Source organism: Fulvia fulva, chromosome 9 (genome assembly GCF_020509005.1).
Source record: "Fulvia fulva chromosome 9, complete sequence".
In the NCBI taxonomy this organism is placed as follows: Eukaryota; Fungi; Ascomycota; class Dothideomycetes; order Mycosphaerellales; family Mycosphaerellaceae; genus Fulvia; species Fulvia fulva.
In genome coordinates this window covers 1,838,130-1,859,352 of record NC_063020.1, presented here as the reverse complement: position 1 = coordinate 1,859,352, position 21,223 = coordinate 1,838,130, and the positions used below count along the sequence as shown (strand labels likewise).

General features: G+C 51.0%; 8 protein-coding genes across 8 annotated transcripts; 7 read left to right on the top strand and 1 right to left on the bottom strand.

The window, feature by feature from the left end:
* Positions 1 to 64: 64 nt before the first annotated feature.
* Positions 65 to 782, top strand: CLAFUR5_09221 (uncharacterized protein; the record flags this gene model as incomplete). The annotated part of the gene is made up of 2 exons (XM_047908369.1): positions 65 to 96; positions 149 to 782. 2 exons carry the CDS (start codon positions 65 to 67, stop codon positions 780 to 782), a joined length of 666 nt encoding a protein of 221 aa, XP_047766461.1.
* A 218-nt stretch (positions 783 to 1,000) lies between these two features.
* CLAFUR5_09220 (NASP-related protein sim3) lies at positions 1,001 to 2,464 on the bottom strand (the record flags this gene model as incomplete). Its single annotated transcript, XM_047908368.1, has 1 exon — positions 1,001 to 2,464. The coding sequence occupies one exon, from the start codon at positions 2,462 to 2,464 to the stop codon at positions 1,001 to 1,003; it is 1,464 nt and encodes a 487-aa protein (XP_047766462.1).
* Positions 2,465 to 2,729: 265 nt separating this feature from the next.
* On the top strand, positions 2,730 to 5,099 carry CLAFUR5_09219 (DNA polymerase epsilon subunit B; the record flags this gene model as incomplete). The annotated part of the gene is made up of 1 exon (XM_047908367.1): positions 2,730 to 5,099. The coding sequence occupies one exon, from the start codon at positions 2,730 to 2,732 to the stop codon at positions 5,097 to 5,099; it is 2,370 nt and encodes a 789-aa protein (XP_047766797.1).
* A 195-nt stretch (positions 5,100 to 5,294) lies between these two features.
* CLAFUR5_09218 (uncharacterized protein) lies at positions 5,295 to 5,933 on the top strand (the record flags this gene model as incomplete). The annotated part of the gene is made up of 1 exon (XM_047908366.1): positions 5,295 to 5,933. The coding sequence occupies one exon, from the start codon at positions 5,295 to 5,297 to the stop codon at positions 5,931 to 5,933; it is 639 nt and encodes a 212-aa protein (XP_047766796.1).
* A 1,465-nt stretch (positions 5,934 to 7,398) lies between these two features.
* CLAFUR5_09217 (uncharacterized protein) lies at positions 7,399 to 8,015 on the top strand (the record flags this gene model as incomplete). The annotated part of the gene is made up of 4 exons (XM_047908365.1): positions 7,399 to 7,430; positions 7,484 to 7,595; positions 7,690 to 7,794; positions 7,866 to 8,015. The coding sequence occupies 4 exons, from the start codon at positions 7,399 to 7,401 to the stop codon at positions 8,013 to 8,015; spliced, it is 399 nt and encodes a 132-aa protein (XP_047766791.1).
* Positions 8,016 to 9,631: 1,616 nt separating this feature from the next.
* CLAFUR5_09216 (uncharacterized protein) lies at positions 9,632 to 9,955 on the top strand (the record flags this gene model as incomplete). Its single annotated transcript, XM_047908364.1, has 2 exons — positions 9,632 to 9,730; positions 9,812 to 9,955. The coding sequence occupies 2 exons, from the start codon at positions 9,632 to 9,634 to the stop codon at positions 9,953 to 9,955; spliced, it is 243 nt and encodes an 80-aa protein (XP_047766423.1).
* A 401-nt stretch (positions 9,956 to 10,356) lies between these two features.
* On the top strand, positions 10,357 to 11,196 carry CLAFUR5_09215 (Transposon Tf2-6 polyprotein; the record flags this gene model as incomplete). Its single annotated transcript, XM_047908363.1, has 1 exon — positions 10,357 to 11,196. One exon carries the CDS (start codon positions 10,357 to 10,359, stop codon positions 11,194 to 11,196), a length of 840 nt encoding a protein of 279 aa, XP_047766790.1.
* A 219-nt stretch (positions 11,197 to 11,415) lies between these two features.
* Positions 11,416 to 11,769, top strand: CLAFUR5_09214 (uncharacterized protein; the record flags this gene model as incomplete). Its single annotated transcript, XM_047908362.1, has 1 exon — positions 11,416 to 11,769. The coding sequence occupies one exon, from the start codon at positions 11,416 to 11,418 to the stop codon at positions 11,767 to 11,769; it is 354 nt and encodes a 117-aa protein (XP_047766422.1).
* Positions 11,770 to 21,223: the final 9,454 nt, after the last annotated feature.

Here is a 21,223-nt window from a genome sequence, read left to right as displayed (position 1 = left end):
GGCGACTGATCACCTCGGATTTCAAACGCCTTGTGCCAGACAACACTCACCGCTCATACCGACCATGGGTGAAGACCATCCCGCCGAGAAGATGAGGTACAATTGGGTTGCGACATCTGACAGAACTCACCTCACTAACCTCCAACAGATTCAGCGGCAACTTCGTGACCATCAGAACTGGCTCAGAAAATAGCATCCAAGAATTCCACGTGCACGAGGATGTGGTCAAGGAGAAATCGAACTTCTTAAAAGCTGCATTCGACCGCAGATGGCGCGAAGGGCAGTCTCGCGTACTCGAGTTACCGGAGGACACGCCCGCCACGATTTCTGCATACCTGGAGTGGTTGTACAGCCGATCAATACAGCCTCCGCCAGTCGAGCCTGGTACAGGCCACAGATTCGAACGTCTGGTGCGGCTCTACGTCTTTGGCAAGAAGATCCAGGATGATGCCTTCTGCGACGCTGTCATGCGATTGATGGCGCAGAAGTGCGATCAGGAGCACGAAGAGGACGAAGAGTGTGTCGCGTGGGTACCGAATCAGGATGACATTGAGCTACTGTATGCTGGTACTCCGCAAGGCTCACCGGCGCGACGCTTCCTTGTCGATGTACACCTGGCGTGCGCTGAGGCCGACTGGCTCGACGAGAACGAGGAAGAGGGAGAAAATCCTCGAGAGCTTCTGCTTGATCTTTCGCGAGCGCTGCGGAAGGGTCGTACTCCTGGCGGTCAGTGGGCAGCAGTTCCTCATGTGAGCGACTGGCTGAAGGAGAAAGATCCGTGACTTACTCGAACAAGAGGGTGGATACATGCAAGACCGGGCCGGGAGGCGAAACGTGGCAGCTGGCAGCGGGGGACAGAGACGGAGGGTGTCTCGTCAGATTTCGTCGCGTAGCCTAGCGAGCCATGTGAGGGTATCGTATACTTTACAACCGGTAGGGCTTTGCTTTCTGCGCCCTCGAACTTCTCTCACCGCAACGAAAGGCTATCATCGCGGCACTTCTAGTTATCCGCAATCAGTGTCGGCTCCTCTCCATCTCCATCCTCAGTCTTCGTGCCCTCAGAGAACTTGACCTTCTTCCCATTAGCTGTGCCATTCGTCGCGCCCTCAACCACATCTTCCGCCTTTCGCTTACCCTTGCCCTCTACCACAGGCTCCGCAGCCGCCGGCTTAGGCTTCTTCTTCTTGACCATACCAGTCAGGTCGTTTGCGTTCTGCGTCGCCTCCTGTAGCCGCTTCGCCTGGTCTGCTTTGCTCTCGCCTAGCATTGCGCCCAGAACACCCCGAAGCGCATCTTCGTCGGTACCAGGTGCGCCGGCTGGGCCCAGGCCACCGAGTGCTGTGGGTGGTTGGCGTAGGTCTGTCAAGCGCTGTTCCATCTCTGTAACCATGTCTTTGACGTCTGCAGTCTCCTTCTCCTGCGCTTTCGCTTCAGCTTCGCCCATGCTAGCCATCTTCGCCTCTTCTTTGCTTATGCGTAGATTGCAAGACGCGATCGCGAGCTCCATCTCTCTTGCTGCCTGCTCGCGCATTTCCTCATCTACTTCGGCGACTTGTGCTTCGCCGTCTTTGTTCTCCCGAGTAGCCTTGACCGATGCAAATTCGAGGGCAAGTGAGAGCTTGTAGTGTCCTTCTGCCACGAGACTGCTTTCCTCCGGATAGAGCTGAAGTTTGAGGGCTAGAGCGTCCTGCGTGTCCTTTACAGCATCCTGGAAACGCTCGTTCTCAAGAGATATGTCGGCTTGTAGATCGTGAGTGTCCGCGAGACGTTCTCGCAGTTGCCGTGTGTCTGAGTCTTCTGCTGAGCTCTTTCCTTTCGAATCTGACAGTGCTTGCAGCTTTCGCGTGAATAGGATCCGCGCCATATCGAGCACTTCGTACGCGGTCTGGAAGTCATCCTCCTCTTCTTCCCGCCCATCGCCCTGTTCATCCTCGTCCTCTGAGTCTGTGAAGTTGTCGTCGCCGGTGATGTTGAAGAATGGATTCGACGAAGTGGGCTCCTCCTGCACCGCACCATCCTTCTCATCCACAACAGCTTCCACCACTTCCTCAGCCGTCTTTTGCTCGCCAGACTTGATCGCATCGGCGATGAGCGAGCCACCACTCTCGCCCTCGCCGCCGTTTGTCAATGGTGCACTCCTGCTCTCCGCATGTGAGGTCTTGCGCTTCTTTCGCTTTGGCTCTCCGCTACCAGCGACCTTTCCGCCAAGCACGTCTGCTGACGCGACGGCAACGTGGTACAGACAGCGGCCGTACTGGTAGAGCAGATCTGCGTTCTCGACTGCCATCTCGCCGTTGATCTGGTCCTGCACCGCGGCCGCATCGCTGTAGATCTCGGCGGCCGCATCGTAGTGCTTGAGGGAGTACTCTTTCGTTGCGTTTGCCTTGAGCTGTTCGAGCTTCGCGGGCAGCTCTTCTGCTGGTGTTGCTTCGACGATAGGCTCTTCGATCATGTTGTCGGCCATCTTGGCTGGTTATATGGTCGGTATATGCTGGAGAGATGTCCGCGACCGCGTTGCAGGTGTCGATAGCAGATTTGGCAAGAAGATGTACTGTCGGAGTTGGAGGTGAGTGAGAGCGCGGAAACAAACAGCAGCAGCTTCGCGACTGTCACGCGAACGCGGCCCAGGGCTGAACGCGTCACACCACGCGACGACCTCCACCAAACCTTCGTCTTCACTTAGTACGTGTACGCATCTTCACATGTTGGCATAACATACACAAGCCAGTATGGCCTTACCACAAAGAGTGCAGCCAGGCAGCCATGTCTTCTCATCGTCGCCAGCATTCGGCACTCCTCTCCATCCCCTCCCAAATGGCATCCAACGAGCGCCTCCGCCTCCGCCAGCATTCAAGCCGCAGATAGCGACCATACTCCCCATCCTGCTACCGCCTCCGACATTACGACCGCTAGCTTTCAGGACATTCACCAAGAAGCACAACCTCACCCTCAACGCCTCGGCGTTACAAGGACTGGCCACTTTCATAGGCCGACACTGTGGCTCATCATGGCGAGAAGAAGGCACGGGCGAGAAAGTTCTGGAGGAAGTGGCCAAGATCTGGAAGGCGGAGAATGGCCCAGTCATTGTGGAGGATGGCGACAGACTGCAGGCCATCTTGAAGACGCTGGAAGGCTGTATGACAGGAGGCCGAATCGGCCCAGCCAAGAGTGGAAACAACCTCAGCAGACAGGCCAGTTTTGCATTTGGGAATGATAGTGCGGTGGACCTCGGAGATGGTAGTAGAAGGCCGAGCCTTCATCGTGAAGGCAGCAGCTTTGGGCTTGGCGGGCTCAAGGTTGACTCGCCTGCACCAGAAGAGCACGAAGAGGCCAGCAAGGATCCACGGAGTTGGTTGAACGTCGTCTCTGCATTTGAGCAACCGAGATTCACTTACCATGTCGACAAGAAGCACTTTCTCTCGATATCGGCCAAGCCCACCATGTTTCCTGCTCCCGCCCACAAGACAGCCATCTTCAAGGAGCGATACAACATCATCCACCAAAGACTGCTGCGAAATCCAGCTTTTCAAGCACCATCGACATCGACGGTACAGCCGAAACTGTCGAGAAGAGCCAAGAACTCGGCGCTTGAACGACAGTTCTATAAAATCACGCCTATCGCCAATCTGCTTGGACGAGGAAGCACTTCACATCTTCTGCTGGGTATGCTAGTTATTGCACCGACAGGCACATTAGCGTTGAACGATCCGAGTGGAAGCATCAGTCTAGATTTACAGCACGCGGGCTCGATGCAAGAAGGGGAACCATACTTCTGCCCTGGTATGATCGTGCTTGTCGATGGCGTGTACGAAGAAGACTGGGCTGGTGCTGGATCGAGTGGACTTGGCAATACAGGAGGTGTCGGTGGGACAATTGGAGGCCGATTTGTTGGATTTGAGATTGGTGGACCGCCTGTCGAGAAGCGTGATCTCGCACTTGGCATCAACGTTAAAGCTGAAGACCTTGGAGGAGGCTTTGGCTGGACAGACTTCCTCGGTCAGGGGTCAGAGCGCGCAATTGGCAGTAGAATGAGACGGCTCGAACAGCGACTGATTGGGTCCGAGGCAGAGCTGTCAAGCGATGCGGAAAGGAAGATCGTCATGATCTCCGAGCTGAACCTGGACAACCCTGTCATCCTCTCAGGCCTACGGGAAGTGCTTGAGCAATACGCTGCGAATGACCAACCACCCATGACATTTGTGCTCATGGGAGACTTCTCTAGCAAAGCAGCCATGGCTGGCTCTGGTACAGGGTCGATCGAGTACAAAGAGCTATTCAATGAGCTTGCAGCTGTCATGGCCGACTTCCCAACCCTACTACGAAAGAGTACTTGGGTGTTTGTGCCTGGTGACAATGATGCTTGGGCATCGTCATTCAGTGCAGGAGCTGGCACGGTTGCACCCAGAGCGGGCGTGCCTGACCTCTTCACCAACCGGATAAAGCGCGCTTTCGCTACAGCAAAGACCGAAGGCAGCGCCCTCAAAAAGGAGGAGTCTGACGGCGAGGCCATATGGACCAGCAATCCTGCACGGCTCAGCATGTTTGGACCCGCACATGAGGTAGTCCTGTTCAGGGACGACATTGCAGGTCGATTGCGGCGGAACGCGGTTCGGATTGGTCAAGCTGCGAAAGCAGAAGGACAACAACCACAACCTGCATCGGCCGAAGGTGAGGATATCATAATGTCAGGTGCTTTGCCGTCGACAGAAGATGTGCTGGAGGCAGACTCTCAGTTGACTGACGGAACGGTGTTGGACTCGCCCATGGTCGAAGTACCAGTGAGCGAACCTTTCGGCATCCAAGAGGCAAAACGCCTGATCCTGTCGCTGTTGCCACAATCGACACTTTCACCGTTCCCGCTTACAGTGCGACCCACTCACTGGGACTATACTGCATCAGCATTGTCGCTCTACCCATTGCCGCATACACTAGTATTGGCTGACGCTGAAAGCCCTCCGTTCGCCCTCACGTTCGAAGGGTGCCATGTGATCAACCCTGGAAGACTGGTGGAAGGTGGTGGTAGGCGCAAGAAGGTGCAATGGGTAGAATATGATGCATGGGCAAAGCGAGGAATGCTGAAAGAGTTGTATATGGGGTGAAGTTTGTGCGGTGAAGGATATTGAAGGCTTACGCGATGCTATGCCGAAAGAGAAGGCACGATGCTGCGCGATTGCCATGACCGTGAACACCGAATCTCTCATCACGCGTGAATCCCGACACTTGAAGTCGCGAAGAGATCTTCACCACTGGCATTTCGGCGCAACACCACAAAACCAGGTTCATCATCCACCACGATGGTCCTTGAAAAAGATCGCCCCAAACCCGTCGTCATGACCAACCTGCGCTCTCCATCACAGAGCCCACCACGCTCCGGCACACAAACGCCAGCAGCATGTCGGCCGCTTCTTCGACACTCGTATTATGCTGGACAGAGCATACACACCTGGCCGACCCTCCGACTTAGCGACTTCAGCCACCCCAACAATCTGCGCGAACAAAACAAGCTCGAGTCTGCCATGCGCTCGCCCACAATCCGCGACCGTTCTAGTTCCTACGACGCGCTTTCCCACCTCAAGGACGTGCAGAAAGAGTACGAAGATGAGAGGCTCACACCAAAGCCCCCCAAACATGGCCCAAGTGCCGCCTCACCGCTTCGGCCGCGGCCACCACCGCTGCTCCGCCGTGTCTCACATGAGGTTCGCGAGCGTGAACAGAATCTGAGGATGGAGGTCGAGGCACTGAGACACCAGCTGAAGGATCAGGAGGATCAGAAGCAGGCGGAGTCGTTGATGGTAGGGTTTGTCCTCAACAGGATCGTCGAGACGCAACGGAATCAGATGGCGGTACAACAGCAGATGTTGAACAAGTTGGTTGCTATGGATCTGCAGGGAAACGGGCTGCCAGAGACGTTCAGCAGAAGGAAAAGCAAATAGATGGAAGCTATATTTCGAAAGCAGAGGCTCAATTGTCTGAACAGCGGTGGAACTTTCACCTCCATGAAGGCTTCTCGTGCAAGTTCGATGAATCGAGGTTCACGATAGGTGCGTTTCACATGTGAGCCTCGCGTAATATCCCTGAAAACTGCGTTGGCGCTAAGCAAGGTCACGCCATGGCCTGTCACCTAATCAAGCTGGCCCACCGCCAGAAGCTTGTCCGCACCCCAGCAAGCGCCGCCGCACCCCAGCGGCCCAGCACACTGGGTTCGACTGCAGCTGAGAAGCTCAAGAGGCCTAATATCCAACAATAACGACTGCTCTCTACGACGGCAAAGCGATCTACGGAGCTCGATAGGAGCCTATACCACTCGCAAGACGTTGCTCTTCGGTGTTGCGAAGTTGCTTTACTCCATTGGAACTTCGAACGCTAAAGGTCGTTCTATAACGCATTCTCGTCTTCTGTCGGACTTACTGTGCAGTGTTTAGGGTTGGCCAGCTAGGGATTAGGGAAGTGCTCAGGCCTTGAGGGCGTCCGCATTGGGCTTGAATAACCGAGGGCACTGTCCGATGGTACTGCCCCTAGACAGTGGACCCCAGCGGTTTTGCGTGCACTTTCTGTCACGCTCGACGTAGCAGCCCAGCTATCACTCACGCATGCCGTTACAGTCCGAGCGTTCAAGGTTGAATATACTCCCCTAACCTTATGTACTTCGGCAGCGCAGAGGCTTTAGCCTCGATGCGCACGAGCACTTTGGCGGTCCGTCAGGGCCCAAATCGACTCTCATGGTCGCTCTATGAGTTGCTTCATCAGCACACCTTCTATCCACCATACTCTAAAGCGTCTGTGAGCAGCGGAGTTACAACTCGGTACTCACTTTGATCGCTAACGGAACATGTCTCGTTTCAACGATCCGGCCTGCGAGGAGACCCTGCTGTCAGCCATCAACAAAGAGGAGGAGTTTGCCCGTGGTGACCTCGAGCGTCATCGCGTCTGGTACAAACCTGAGCGCGAGTGAAGATTATGGCCCGAATTATCGTCCCTCATAGCTGTGTTTCTTGTGACTCGCGCCTACTACACACACCCTTCATGGCACGACCGTCTTGCCATAGCAGATATGTACTGTGAGCGACAGGTTCATCAACCCTCTGGGCTGTGCCAGTCCTGACAGAAGGGCAGTACCGCTTTACCGAGATTTCGAGCAAGTTCACGTCGAGAAAGTGATCCTTGGCGATGAACTATGGGCCAATGAAAGCAACATATATCGTCAATCGCCTGCAGGATTTGTGGACGAGGCGTGGGAGCGCCTTGCCTATCCACGTTACACGCTAGTCACAGAAGAGGCCGCTACAAAGATGGGCAAGCCTCTCGACCCGGCAGTACGATGACCAGATGAACCGGACAAAGTCATCATAAGTCTCCACGCGCCGCGCGTAATGCACTGTCTGAACGTGCTCCGTGAGAATGCATATCACAACTTCCTACACTACTTGTGAGTGAGTCATTAAGTCTAGTGCTTTCAACGTGTAGACGCTGAGATGATGAGCAGTCCTGACGGGAACGTCAATACCATACATTGGATTTATTGGGGCCACTGCTTAGAGATTCTGCGCCAAGAACTAGTGTGCAGGCCTTCTGTGCATTTTTATAGCATGGTTTGGGTAAGTGAACACTAGATGGCTGAGACATGCTCGCTACAATTTCATTTTGCCGCCTATCGTTCGAATAGAGCTAACACCTTCTTCTGCGGCGTAGCAAGAAGGTCAGTTAATGCCCTTCCCAGATTTCCACGTCCAGCAAACATGCGTACGATGGAAAGATTTCACCGACATGACAACGCAGAGAATGACCCGGGATGATGTAAGCACCCCGACGTACAGCACGCCATGGTCTCATAGGCAATTACTAATACATCTCTTGTTGCTTCTTAGGAGATCAAACATAAGATGAAGAATATACGCAGGCCTGAGGGCGCTGTCCAGCGTTATACGCCTCCAGAGGGATGGAATGTCATCGAGCAGAACCGCGAATGGCGCCACAAGATGAAAGAGCAGGAAGTGGATACCAAGAGTAGCCGCTGAGGGCTTGTCTGGCCCATTCCACCACCGGAGTTGCGCGTGCTGGAGGGTGCAAGCAGCCACTGAGCATGGCAATCATATGTCAGTGGCAGAATTTGCGAGCGAAAACCTTCTTTCCCTCACCTTGGTGCTAGGCCCCGGCCCGACTACGGGAACTCACTCACTCAAGCTCAGCATCACATGCAAGATTTTTGTGAAAGAGCAAACCTAACGTATAACATAGGGGCTTCCCACGTCGCCACCTGCCGTAGTACTAGTCGTACGGTCTCATACGTAAGTACGATAGAGCGAAAGCATCCGCAACGGGCAGGCCCTCACGTAAATACTCGTAGCACAAATCTCTCCGCCCACATACCCCTGTCCACAGCGAACAAGTACACCACACTGACCTTTCCTTTGGCCACACCGACCAGCGCCTTGCAAGCTTCCCAACTGTGCTCGCTTGGAATAGGCATCCTTGTCATCTGCGCCACATCTTTCACATCGTCGACGTCCACCAGAACATAGACCTCTGTTGCGAAACCTTTTCCTCCATTCTCCTTCCTGCACTTCTCGGTATTGATTCCGAAGGCGGTCTGAATACTTGCGGAGGCCAAGTCGTGCAAGTCGGCCAGGGTCATTTTCCAGATCGATCCCAGCCTCTCGCTGTGAACTCGGTTAGGATCTGACCAAGAACAGGGGATATGCTTGTCGTCGAGAGATCCGAGGACAAACCCGTGGCCGATGATGAGTTAGATCGACTGTTCCATGTTCTTCGACTCCAGTTTGGAGAGTGGTCTTGGAGGTTCTATATCTCCGTACTCTCTCAGATCTGCGTCTGCGAGGAGGCCAATCGTTGATTCGAAGGGACTCCGCGCGGACCGGCGAGAGAAACAGCTGACGGAGGTGGAAAGTCACCTGAAGCGATCCGTTACGACTGTGAAAGTGGTGTGGATGTTTCGAGGCCGTGAGAAGGATGATGACATCAGACCTGAAGCGGGAAAGTCGGATGTTGGCCGGGTCTGAGAGGCACAGCAGGCGCTTAACTTTGACTATGCTGGGTCGAGAGACGTGATCTTTACATTGGATCCTCTAGACACATCGGAAGCTTATTTCAGGCTCGGATCCTGCAGATCTAGTAGGCAGTGCTGCTGGACAAAAAGTGTTAGTGGTCGAAAGTGGCGGGGTGCGAAGGATGCGACTGTGCGTTTTTGAAGCGGTATATAGCTCGGATCACTGTGCATGTGGGTCTAAGAGCTCATGCGGAAGAATCGATAGCTCGCGCACTGGTGTGTTCAAGTCAGACTGCATACACAGTAGTCCACAGGTGATGTCGGGGCCAAGCTTTGCTAAGGTATTTTAGACTAGACCGCTTACGGAAGCGGGTTCGTTCAGGCCCGTTGCACATACCCCCTTGTCTCGCGTTTCTTACAATCTTACACCTACAGTCAGCAATAGTGTTATGGTGTGTAATCCTTGATTGATGTAACTATCTAAGTTACGTAAGGAAGTAGTAGTATCTACTGCCAAGACTGCTCCTTCCAGTGTAACAAATTTGGGCGATTCGCAAAGCGAGGCACCTCATAGACCTAAGTCCCAGGGCCTACATCTTCACAGATCACTCCGCTGTCACGGCGATCATGAAGAAGTTCCAGATCGCGACTACGGTCTCTACCTTCAAGCTGAACCACCGCATCATTGCCTCCGCGGTGTACCTCTCTCAGTTTCGGAACACCGAGGTACTCTATAGACCTGGCCGGATCCATATCGCTCCTGATGCCCTGAGCCGCCTGGAGGGCGTGCGTGACCTATCGAACTAGACAGATCTGAACGACAGCGGCCTTAACGACATACCCTCCTACTACACCGGGATGGCACCTACGAACTATGTCATAACGATGATCACTATGTCGCCTAACGTTGTCGACAAGATCAAGGACGGCTATCGGGCTAGCCTATCGTAGAGGTCTATGCTGCGCGTGGTCGAGCGCCTCGTAGCGGAGAGGGACAAAATGCTCGACGCGAGCAACGCGCCACCCTACGTCTATAGGAACCACCACCGGGATGGCAATGGCCAGCAAGCAACCCCGCTGCCCCGCAGAAAAGCCGGCCTCCCAGAAAGCGCTCCGAGCCCCACCACATCTGGAAGCAGATCGACTCTGGCAAGGACGTTAACGTAGACGTAGCCTCTAGAGAGGGCACACGCTTCTTTCTCGAGCAGGGCCTCATTTACTATGTTGACCCCGCAACCAAGCACCATCGGCTGTGCATGCCTCCTTCCTTGGAACATGAGGTTTTCGAGATGTGTCACGACCAACGCCATCACGCGGGTTTCCAACGGACATACGACCGCATCACGGCCACGATGTATTTCAAGGATCTGAGGAAGCGGCTCCAGGAGTACATAGACCACTGCCCGGTTTGCGCTGAAAACCAGACCCTGCGTCATAAGCCCTTCGGTTTCTTGAATCCCATAGACGTACCCGAGATGCCCATGGCAGTTCAGACCGCGGACTGGATCGTGAAACTACCCCCTACGTCCGAAGGTTTTGACGCCCTACTTACTGTGACCTGTAAGAAGTCCAAGAGGATCCTTCTGGTGCCAGGCCGCGAGACGTGGACTGCGGAAGAATGGGCCGACGCATACTTGACCTCGCTTCGCAAGTGCAGCTGGATGATACCTATGGCGCTTGTCTGCGACAGAGACCCTAAGTGGTTGAGCGCTTTTTTTAGACGACTTTTCGGATGCCTTAACGCAAGACTCCTGGCGGCCACCGCCCACCACCCGCAGACCGACGGTCAGTCTGAGAGGACGAATCAGACGGTGGAGATCGCGATGAGATACTTCGTCACCGCTAACCAGGATGCTAACTGGACAGACGTCCTTCCCGACCTACAGTCTTTTCTCAACTCGTCTAAGAATGCAACTACAGGAGTCTCACCCGATCAATATCTGTTTGGGTTCGACCTCAATACCGACGCCCTGATAGGCCTCCGACAACTACCGGACGAGGATTTCCGTGCCCTACGCCTCCAGTACCGAGAACAAGCAGACGAGGCACTCGACTTCGCCAACGTCCGCATGAAGGATCGATACGACGACAAGCACGAGAGAAAGACTTTTGATGTGGGAGATTACGTTTACCTTAGGCTCTACCACGGGTACAAAGTGCACGGAGAAAAGTCGAGGAAGTTCGGCCCCTAGAGAGTCGGTCCTTTCCTCATCGAACCCAAGGTTAGAAGACTGTCATATAGGCTGAAATTGCCCCCACACGTCAACATCCACCCAGTGATCAGCATCCAACAACTCGAGCTAGCCGCCGTCGGCGAAGATAGATAACAACGACCACGTACACTTCTTCAGCACCCGATAGACGCAGCAGGCGAACCTGCACCCCTGGAATTCGTACAACATGTGCTGGACATGAAGAAGGTGGGCACCAAGGTCAAGTACTTGGTGAAGTGGCAGGATCTCGGCCCTATCTACAATGAGTGGGTTGATGAGAGTGAGCTCCTCGAGAACTGTTCGGATATCGTACAGGAATACCATGACGGCCTCCTCAAGACAGTCAACCCCGAGCAAAAGGAACCTCGAGTCAAACAGAGCCTGCCAGTCTCACACGCTCCCCTGACCAAGCCACGCCTAACACTTCATAACCCCCAACACGACCCGACACAGCCACAACCCGCGAGGGTTGACAATGACAACCACCTCCACCCAGTACCGCCGGATCAAGCAGCACAGCGCCAACCGAACCATCATCACAGCCACGAATGAGCACCAGCTTTTGCACCTGGGCTGTTGCCGCTACGCAGGCCTACGTCTACAGATGCATCGCTGAGAGGAGACACAAATGGAACGCCACCTAACCAGGATCCTTTCGCTCGCCTTTTACCCACTGCCCCAAACGCGCAGCGGGGGCTACATCTATGTGCGCCCTCCTCCTCCCCAAGCCCGACGCTGACGGCCCAAGTGCCCCTTCACTCGGATAGACGCATATTACCGGCACCCCCAACTTCGGAGAGGACGCCGGACCCGGACCAGGCGCATGTGCTACTGATAGACGTGGTACACCCACCTCCTTTTCACATGAGGTAGCCACCTCGCACACTATAGCTAGCATAATCATTCAGTACACCTTCGTTAACGTGCTCTTCTATCCTTATCTAACAGCGGGCCAATCTGCCTTAATCTTAAAGTGTTACGCGAACCACTTCTTAAACTACTAGATGTCGGCTAACCTTAGTACTATAATAGGTATATCGTCTATATAGATAAGGAGTATAATGTCTCTCTCGGTATAAGTAAGGAGACACGGGTCTACCTCGGACTAGTAGAATCCTATATTAACTAACGCGGCGACGTAGAGCTTATTCTAATCCCTAGCTACCTACTTTAGGCTATAGAGGCTCTAGAGTACCTTAAGGACCGTATTTAGTAGGGTTTCGACTCCTAGTAGGGGCTTTATATAGATGTCCTTAGTAAGATAGCTTTAGGTAAACGTATTATTAACGTCGACCTAGTATATCTCGAGATCTCGCTCGTAGACTACTACTATAAAGACTCTGAGGGTGTTATATCGTACCGTAGGTACGAATGTCTCTTCGAAGTTAACGCCGAACTTCTATAAGAATCCTCTTACTATAAGTCTTGCCTTGAACTTTTCGATCGCCTCGCTAATAAGTCTCTTTACGTTAAAGACCTACTTAGAGGTGACTATATTCGCCCCTCTTAGAGCGACAGCCGTTTCCTAGGTATTATTACTTAATAACGAGAGTAACTCGGTATTAATAGCGTCCTTCTATAAGTAGCCCTATTTAGGATCCCCTACCGTAGCCTTATATATCTTCGGGATAGGTACTTCCTATTACTAGGTAATACTAGGTCCGAATACGGTAAAGGCGTATTCTTAGACTTTGTCGAATAGCTCCTCTACCGTAGCTATTAATATATATTCGTCGGTATCGGTAAGTCTATTATTTACCTATAGTAGTCAGTAGGATAGGGCTATTATCGCTTTATAATACTTAGCCTTATAGTCGGGGTCCTAGCCGTAGTTATCGTTAGGATCTCTATGTTACGGATCGGTTTGGGGAAGCTCCAGCCAACCAATCGATGCCTAGACACTAGTGGGAGAATCCGAAACTGATCAGCTCAGAGACCTTGGCAACTGAGCGCTCAGTCTGATCAGTATGACTCAGTGATCAGTCTGATCAGTATGCTCAGTGATCAGTCTGATCAGTTTGATCAGTTACGCCAAGACACGGCACTATATAGACGACGCTCTTTTGCAAGTAGATAGGAGCCTCGTGCTCAACTCATTTCAAGTATACACCATATACTGTTTGGGACCACTACCTTCTCAACGAGTCAGAGACATCATTGCAAAGATCCAAGCCCGGTTGGGATAACGTACAGCGGTTCCTAACAACTTTGAGCACCACCACCAGGGCCCTTTGTATATGTCTGGGAGAGACGCTACCCGGAGTCCGTCACGACAACAGCCACAGTCAACTGGCATCACGGAACGAATGAGCGAAATGTCGATTACTGGAAGCGGAAAACGATCAACACCCTCTGCAAGCTCGAACAGCATGCACGAGTTCACCAAGGCACCTAAGGTGTCACCACCGGAGACGTTCGATGGGACACAAGGGAAGCTGGAGGCTTTTCAGCTGCAGGTTCAGCTGTACCTCTACTTCAACGCCCAACAGTTTAATGGCGAGGCCTCTAAGGTCTTGTACGCCGCATCCTTCCTAAGGGGCAGGGCAGCCCGGGGATTCAGACCATACCTCAAAGACTGGCTCAACAACCAGGACGAAGGAGACAACCCGAAGACAGAAACCCGGAAGATATTTGCCGACTACGATGAGTTCGAGATCAAACTGAATGATCTCTACGGGATACCTAACGAGGAGGTTCATGCCGACCGACATATCCGACAACTCCGACAAAACACCTCAGTCGCCGTATACGCCTCTGAGTTCCAAGGATATGCCGCCGACCTCGAGTGGAACGACGCAGCGTTTCGTTCCCAGTTCTACCTAGGCTTGAAGGACAACGTCAAAGCCGAATTATCTCGAAACTCCAGTCTCACCAGCTTGGCCGCGATGGTCAAGGCTGCAAAGGAAATCGACGAGAGACTCCAGGAATTGAAGTACGACCGATTCGTACAGCCTGGATTCCAGAGACCCGCGAGAGGCGGAAGAGGGGGCTTCAAGGCCAGAAGTCACGACCCTGATTATGGAGATCCAATGGAACTCGACGCCACGGAAAGGCGCGGACGAAGCAAGCAGTTAACAAGAGATCTAACTTGCTATGCATGTGGAAAGAAAGGCCACTATGCTAGAGACTGTCCAAAGAAGAATGTTGTCAGCCGCGAGTTCAATGCGATGGATCGGGCGACAGCGACAAAGACGTACCAGGAATGCGAGGATTTCTTCTCGAAATCTGCCTAGCAGAAACGACCTGACGACAAAGGCATCAAACAGCGGCTTCTTGATTTGATGACCTAGGACACAGAAGTCAACAACAGCAACGGATAAAAGACTACTGGAACAATAACTTACGACGATGAGGCCAGAGGAGGCACGACCCAAGGAAAAGAAGGATCGCACAGCTGGTTCCAATCCTGGACCGACATCTGCCAAGGATCGAATTCCTTGTACGACGACGCGGTCTCCACCCCAGCAGACTCCTCCACTTCTTCCTCCTCCGCCGCCTCGAGATCTTCGAGCTCCTTCGCTACGGCGTCGTCGGCCTTGCCGGACGCGAGGCGAAGCTGTTTGCGAAGACGGATCTTCTTCGCCTTTTGGCGAATAATGCGCTGAGCGAGCTCGGCCTGCTGATGGAGAAGCTCCACCTCCTTCTCCTCCGCACGCTCGAGGTCTCGCTGGAGGCCATCACGAACGTCGCGAAACTTCGTCCACTCGGGTGCGGATAAGGTCACGTCGCAATCAGAGTAACCCTTCCTCACACACTCCGAGCATTTTCCCGACCGGGGCGAAACGACACATTTTGGGCGCTGCTCGGTGGCAGCGACTCGAGCGGACCGACAGTGATGGCAGGGGGCCATCTCGATACCGGATCGTTGTATGTCGACAGCAAGGGCTTGTCGACGGAGGGAACTTTTGGAAGAAATGGAAGGAGGAGACATTGCGATGCCCAGGCAAACGATGAAGAACAGCGGGCTTATGTGAGAAGTTCCGGGACGGAACTAAGCTAGAAGGGGGATGGTGTTACGGATCGGTTTGGGGAAGCTCCAGCCAACCAATCGATGCCTAGACACTAGTGGGAGAATCCGAAACTGATCAGCTCAGAGACCTTGGCAACTGAGCGCTCAGTCTGATCAGTATGACTCAGTGATCAGTCTGATCAGTATGCTCAGTGATCAGTCTGATCAGTTTGATCAGTTACGCCAAGACACGGCACTATATAGACGACGCTCTTTTGCAAGTAGATAGGAGCCTCGTGCTCAACTCATTTCAAGTATACACCATATACTGTTTGGGACCACTACCTTCTCAACGAGTCAGAGACATCACTGCAAAGATCCAAGCCCGGTTGGGATAACGTACAGCGGTTCCTAACAGTCGGCCCTACCCTTACTCGTAAGAACTAGAAGCGCTAGTTCGTTATACTACGAGACTATCTCAAAAGCCGGGAGGTATTCTAGGTTATCGACGACTCGTCGGCTAATCTCCTAGAATCCGTTACGCCTAAGATTACTTTGAAGGCGAACGGTATAGCGAGATATACTATCTTAGTATATTTGTCTAAGGAGGATAACTAAGAAATCTTGGATATACGAGATACGAAAGAGATCTAGAAACTTCTATAGAAGAAGTATAGCAAGGTCTATAAGGCACACGTAGTAGCGCTTATAAAACAGCTAGTATCGTTAAAGCTACCGGACGATTAGACAATTAGATAAGGGTAGATATATCTAGGTAACCTATCTATATAGATTGCCGAAATAGATAGTAAAGAGACCTACTATAAGGACCCTATCCGGAGGTTGAAGCACCTACTAAGTAGCCTCCCGGACGTCTACGCTAGTACTAGGGACACTATCCTAGCCTAGCTAAACCTAGGCTAGGAATCTGCTATAACCTTACTTAAATCCTACGAATTACGGATCTAAGAGAGTAAGGGCGAGACCGCTCTATACTCCTAGAGGCAAGGGGGTAAGAGCGGCTACTTTATCTACGATAGTAACTACCTAGTTATATCGTGCCCGGAACTAGATTCCGTAAAGGAGTTAAATAAAAAGAAGAACATCTAGAAGTAACCGGAGAAGAAGTCCTACGAAGAGCTAGTCCGGGATCTAGAGAAGGCCTAAAACGCTCTTAAGAAGTCTAGGAAACAGTAGAAGGATAGGAGAAGCCAATCCGATAATAAGATAAAGGTAAAGGCGATAAGAGCCTATACCTTATAAGAAAGCGATACCGAGGAAATATACGACGACGAAGTCGCCTATTCTACTACCGAAGTAAAAGGTAAGTTTCCCGCCTCCGAACAGTTACTAGACTCCTATACCTCCTTATACATAACTGACAATAAGTCTCTATTTAGATCGCTTAGGAAAGTAGCGAGAAGGAAAGTAATTAAAGTCGGTAGGGGGTACCTAGATATATTCTATAAAAGAATAGTAACTATAGGAGGCCTAACGGGAAAATAAATTGCTCTAGAGAAAGTCTTGTTTATTCCTAATCTCGGAGTTAATCTAGTTCTATAGAGGCAGTTTAGTAAGCAATTCAATATCGAACCTCTAAACTTTATACTTAAGTATAAGAGCGGAAAGCCTATCGTATAAATAGTACTACGAGGGAGGGTACCGGTAGTATCTTTAATATCCGACTCTCTAAACTAGGTAGATAATAGACCCCTAGAGATGCTATATAAGAAAGCTCTAGCCGCGGTAACTACTAAGGATTAGTAGGAGCTTTAGTATAGAAGATTAGTATACCTAGGTAAAGGATTACTCCGGAACGTCTATAGGGTAAGTAATAAGAAGGACCCGATTCCTATTCCGGACGAGTATAACTATAAGGTATACTCTATCGCGAATATACGGAAGTTTAAAGGCGCTATTATAGAACGAAAGAACGAAAGACTTACGCTTATATCTATCGATATCTACGGACCCTTCGAAAATACGACATCTAGGCTAGGTTTTAAATACTAGCTAGAGATTATAGACAACTTCTTAAGAAAGAAGTAGGTAATCCCGCTTAAGAACAAATCCGACGTACCGTAAGCACTACAATAATAGCGGCTAACTATAGAGAAAGCATCGAAATGCTACGTAAGAGTAGTACGGAGTAATAATATACCTAAGCTACTAATAGTTCTAAAAGAATAGGAGAAAGAATCGGGTGTTTAATACGATACGACGGATACTTACAACTCTATATAAAACGGAGTAGTAGAAAGGTTAATCTAGGCATCGGAGAACGCGATCCGCGTAATGCTTAAGGAATCGGGGATACCGGTAGAATTCTAGCCTAAAGCGCTAGAGGTATAGGTAGTTATACGTAACCTACTACCGAACGGACCGTTACTTAACGGTGTCTAACTTTCGCCGGAAGAAGCATTCACTAGTAAAGTGCCGACGGTAGATTACCTAAGAGTATAGGGTTATAGGGTAGTAGTTTACGTAGAACCGAAATTATATCTAAAAGGGCTATAATAGGATAAGTTAATAAACCGGGGTAAGGAAGCTATTTTCGTTAGATACGGTTAATCGACTAAGCAATAGTTGTTCTAGGAGCTAGATATACGAGCTATTAGGCAGTATAGCTAAGTAGATTAGTTCGAAAACGAGAAGGGGGGAGATCTAGACTAAGGTATCTTCTTTACGAACTAACCTAGTAGGCTACCCGAACGAAGGCTAGTCGGTCGACTACCGGCGGTCTCGCGACCACTACTAGTTTAGCGACTAGCGGATGCCCCGATAGTAATCTTACGATCCTCGGGTAGTATAATACCCTAACTTCCTACTACTAAAGTAGCCGAGTCCTCTATAGAAGAACCGACCTAGCTAATCCCCGCTCTCTACGTAGAGACCGAACCCGCTACGGCTAAGGACAAAGGACTAACTATCTTAAGACCGCTCTATGTCTAATTTCCCGGTAGACTAGATAATATCGCGAACTATAAGAAGATCGAGGAAACTCCGGAGCTACCGGAACTAATCGTCCGGAGGAAAAGGACTAGGGATCCTAACGATAACTACGGCTAGGACTAGGACTATAAGGCTAAGCACTATAAAGCTATAATAGCTTTGTTCTACTAACTACTATAGGTGAATAATAGACTTACCGATGCCGACGAACGTATATTTATAGCTATAGTAGAGGAATATTCGACGAAGTCTAAGAATACGCCTTTACGATATTCGGACCCGGTATTACCTACTAATAGGAAGTAGCTATCCCGAAGATATATAAGGCTACGGTAGGGGATCCTAAATAGGGCTACTTATAGAAGGACGCTATTAATACCGAGCTGCTCTCGTTATTAAGTAATAATACCTAGGAAATAGCTATCGCTCTAAGGGGGGCGAATATAGTCACCTCTAAGTAGGTCTTTAATATAAAGAGACTTATTAGCGGAGTAATCGAAAAGTTCAAGGCAAGACCTATCGTAAGAGGGTTTTTATAGAAATTCGGCGTTAACTTCGAAGAGACATTTATACCTATAGTACGCTATAATACCCTAAGAGTCTTTATAGTAGTAGTTTACGAGCGGGATCTCGAGATATACTAGGTCGACGTTAATAATGCGTTTACCTAAAGCTACCTAGCCGAAGAAATCTATATAAAACCCCTACTAGGAGTCGAAACCCTACCGAATACGGTCCTTAAGGTACTCCGGAGTCTCTACGGCCTAAAGTAGGTAGCTAGAGACTAGAACAAGCTCTATATTACTACGTTAGTCAAAATAGGATTCTACTAGTCCGAGGTAGACCTATGTCTCCTAACTTATACTAAGAGAGACATTATACTACTTATCTATATAGACGATATACCTATTATAGTACTAAGGTTAGCCGACATCTAATAGTTTAAGAAGTAGTTTGCGTAATACTTTAAGATTAAGGATCTCGGGGAACTAGAGAAACTACTAGGACTAAAGATTACTCGCGATAGGCGTAACGGTACCCTAAAACTCGACTAGGGCTATTATATCCGTAAGGCCCTTACTAAAATAGATATAGTAAAGGAAAAGGTAAGCCTAATACTCTCGCTAATAGATAGTTACGATTGTCGCGATCCGAGCGTGCACATGGGCAACATCCCATCATCAAAACTTGAGGCCACGTACGCTAAGAATCAGGTGACTGATTAGTCACCTGCAGCCTCTTCAAGAGCAACACTTGTCCATTCTAGATAGACACATGCAATACACAACCTGCTTTTGAAACACCCTATATGAGCCCGTACAATAACTTCCCACACTTCTAACGTGATAGTTATGAGCCCGGTTAGCGCTCACTAACATTCGCTGCGACAAGGAAGCCCCAAAGCAGAGTTTGCATCGTCACAGCACTACTGCTACAACCAGTGCAGTAGTATCCCCTAGGCCTAGTGAACCCGCGTGGAACTTTCACCAGCCTACAACCCATTTTGCAGTTATGGCCACTACCGAGACGCCGGTGACTACCGGTGCCCTACCTCAGGGTACCGTGGTTCTGAAGAGCCATGACCAATGGGACAAGTTTGACCGTCAGCTAGAGCTCTACGCAGAGTCTTTGAATGTCTGGAAGTATGTGGATCCTCACCAACTGAGTAACGAGCCAACAGAGCCTACTCACTTGACGTTTGAGGAAATCCAACAAGCGTACACGGCAGGAGACGCTACATCAAGAGATCTCATCAAGCTACGACAAACAGACGCAGACCGAAGGCAACGGATGTACGACATCTTTGCTGCTGCGCGATCAAAGCTCATTACCTACCTCATCCGTACGACGACAGAGCTAGGGCAAGAGCTAATGCACGGCCAGAACACCCTCAGAGCGAAATACCAGGCTCTCAAGGATCAGTATGGTCCAGACGATATGCTGCGTAAGCGGCAGCTCACGCTTGAGCTGTCTAGGCTTCAGAAGGCTAGCGCACGCAGAATCGACGACTGGTGCTCAGACTGGTTAGTTTTGCAGACCAAGATGCTTAAGTGCAACCACGCCGAGTACGACGACCTTAGTAGACACTTCCTACTTGCTATTCAGCAGAAGCAGGCTCCAGCCTACGGTGCTTCTCTATACAACGAGTGGAAGCGTGACAAAATGTCACTACAAAAGCTTACTGAGCGTTACCTCGAATGGATACGCGACACCGCACCAGCAACAACCAACGGTCGATCAGTCTTCGCAACCTTCTCCGGAGAAACCTCAGCAGAAGCAGAGGATGAAACAGCACCCACAGGTGCTGGTCAAAAGGAGGGTGACCGTGGCAGCAGCCGTGGTGACAACCGTGGCAACAGCCGCGGTGACAAGGGTCGTGGCAGCAGCCGCGGCGACAAGAACAAAGACAAGGACAACAACAGGCCAAGCGGCTGCTGGAACATCACCGGCGAGCCCAAGGACACCTGTCACAAGGGCCTGTTCTCATGCGATGTGATCAACCCCGACAAGCGCCCAGCAAAGGATCAGCGCTCAGAGCAGTGGAAGAAGTACTGGAAAAACTTCATCAACTACTGCTTGAGCGACGACGGCGAGCGTCTGCTTGGCGTGTTGAATCGCAACAATCGCAAGGACCAGGAACGTGACAAGGCTATTGCTGATGCGAAGAAGGCATCACCAAGCGATAAGGGCTTTGTTGGCCTTACTGTTCTTTCTAGCTCAATTAGCAAGTTGAGCGTCAACTTCAGGGATTGCTGGGTGTATGATAACTGTTCAGACACTCATGTGATCAATCATCATGACCAGGAGGGTGTAGAGTTCATTGCAGAGCGCCTCACCACCTCAGAAATCCAGGCTGGAACAACCACCTTTCCAATTGCAGCGTTAGGGCGTGTTCATATGTCAATTGGGGGCCATTCATTCACCTTGCTGGATGTGGCTTACTGCCCAGGCTTTCATGTGAACGTCATCTCTCACACACGCATGGAAAGAGCCGGACTCTGGTGGCACGGACGCAGCAATTCAATGTGGCACAACGACACTAAATTGATGGACCTACACCGCCCTACTGGTACAATCCCTTTCTTCAAGGTGGTCACACCACCT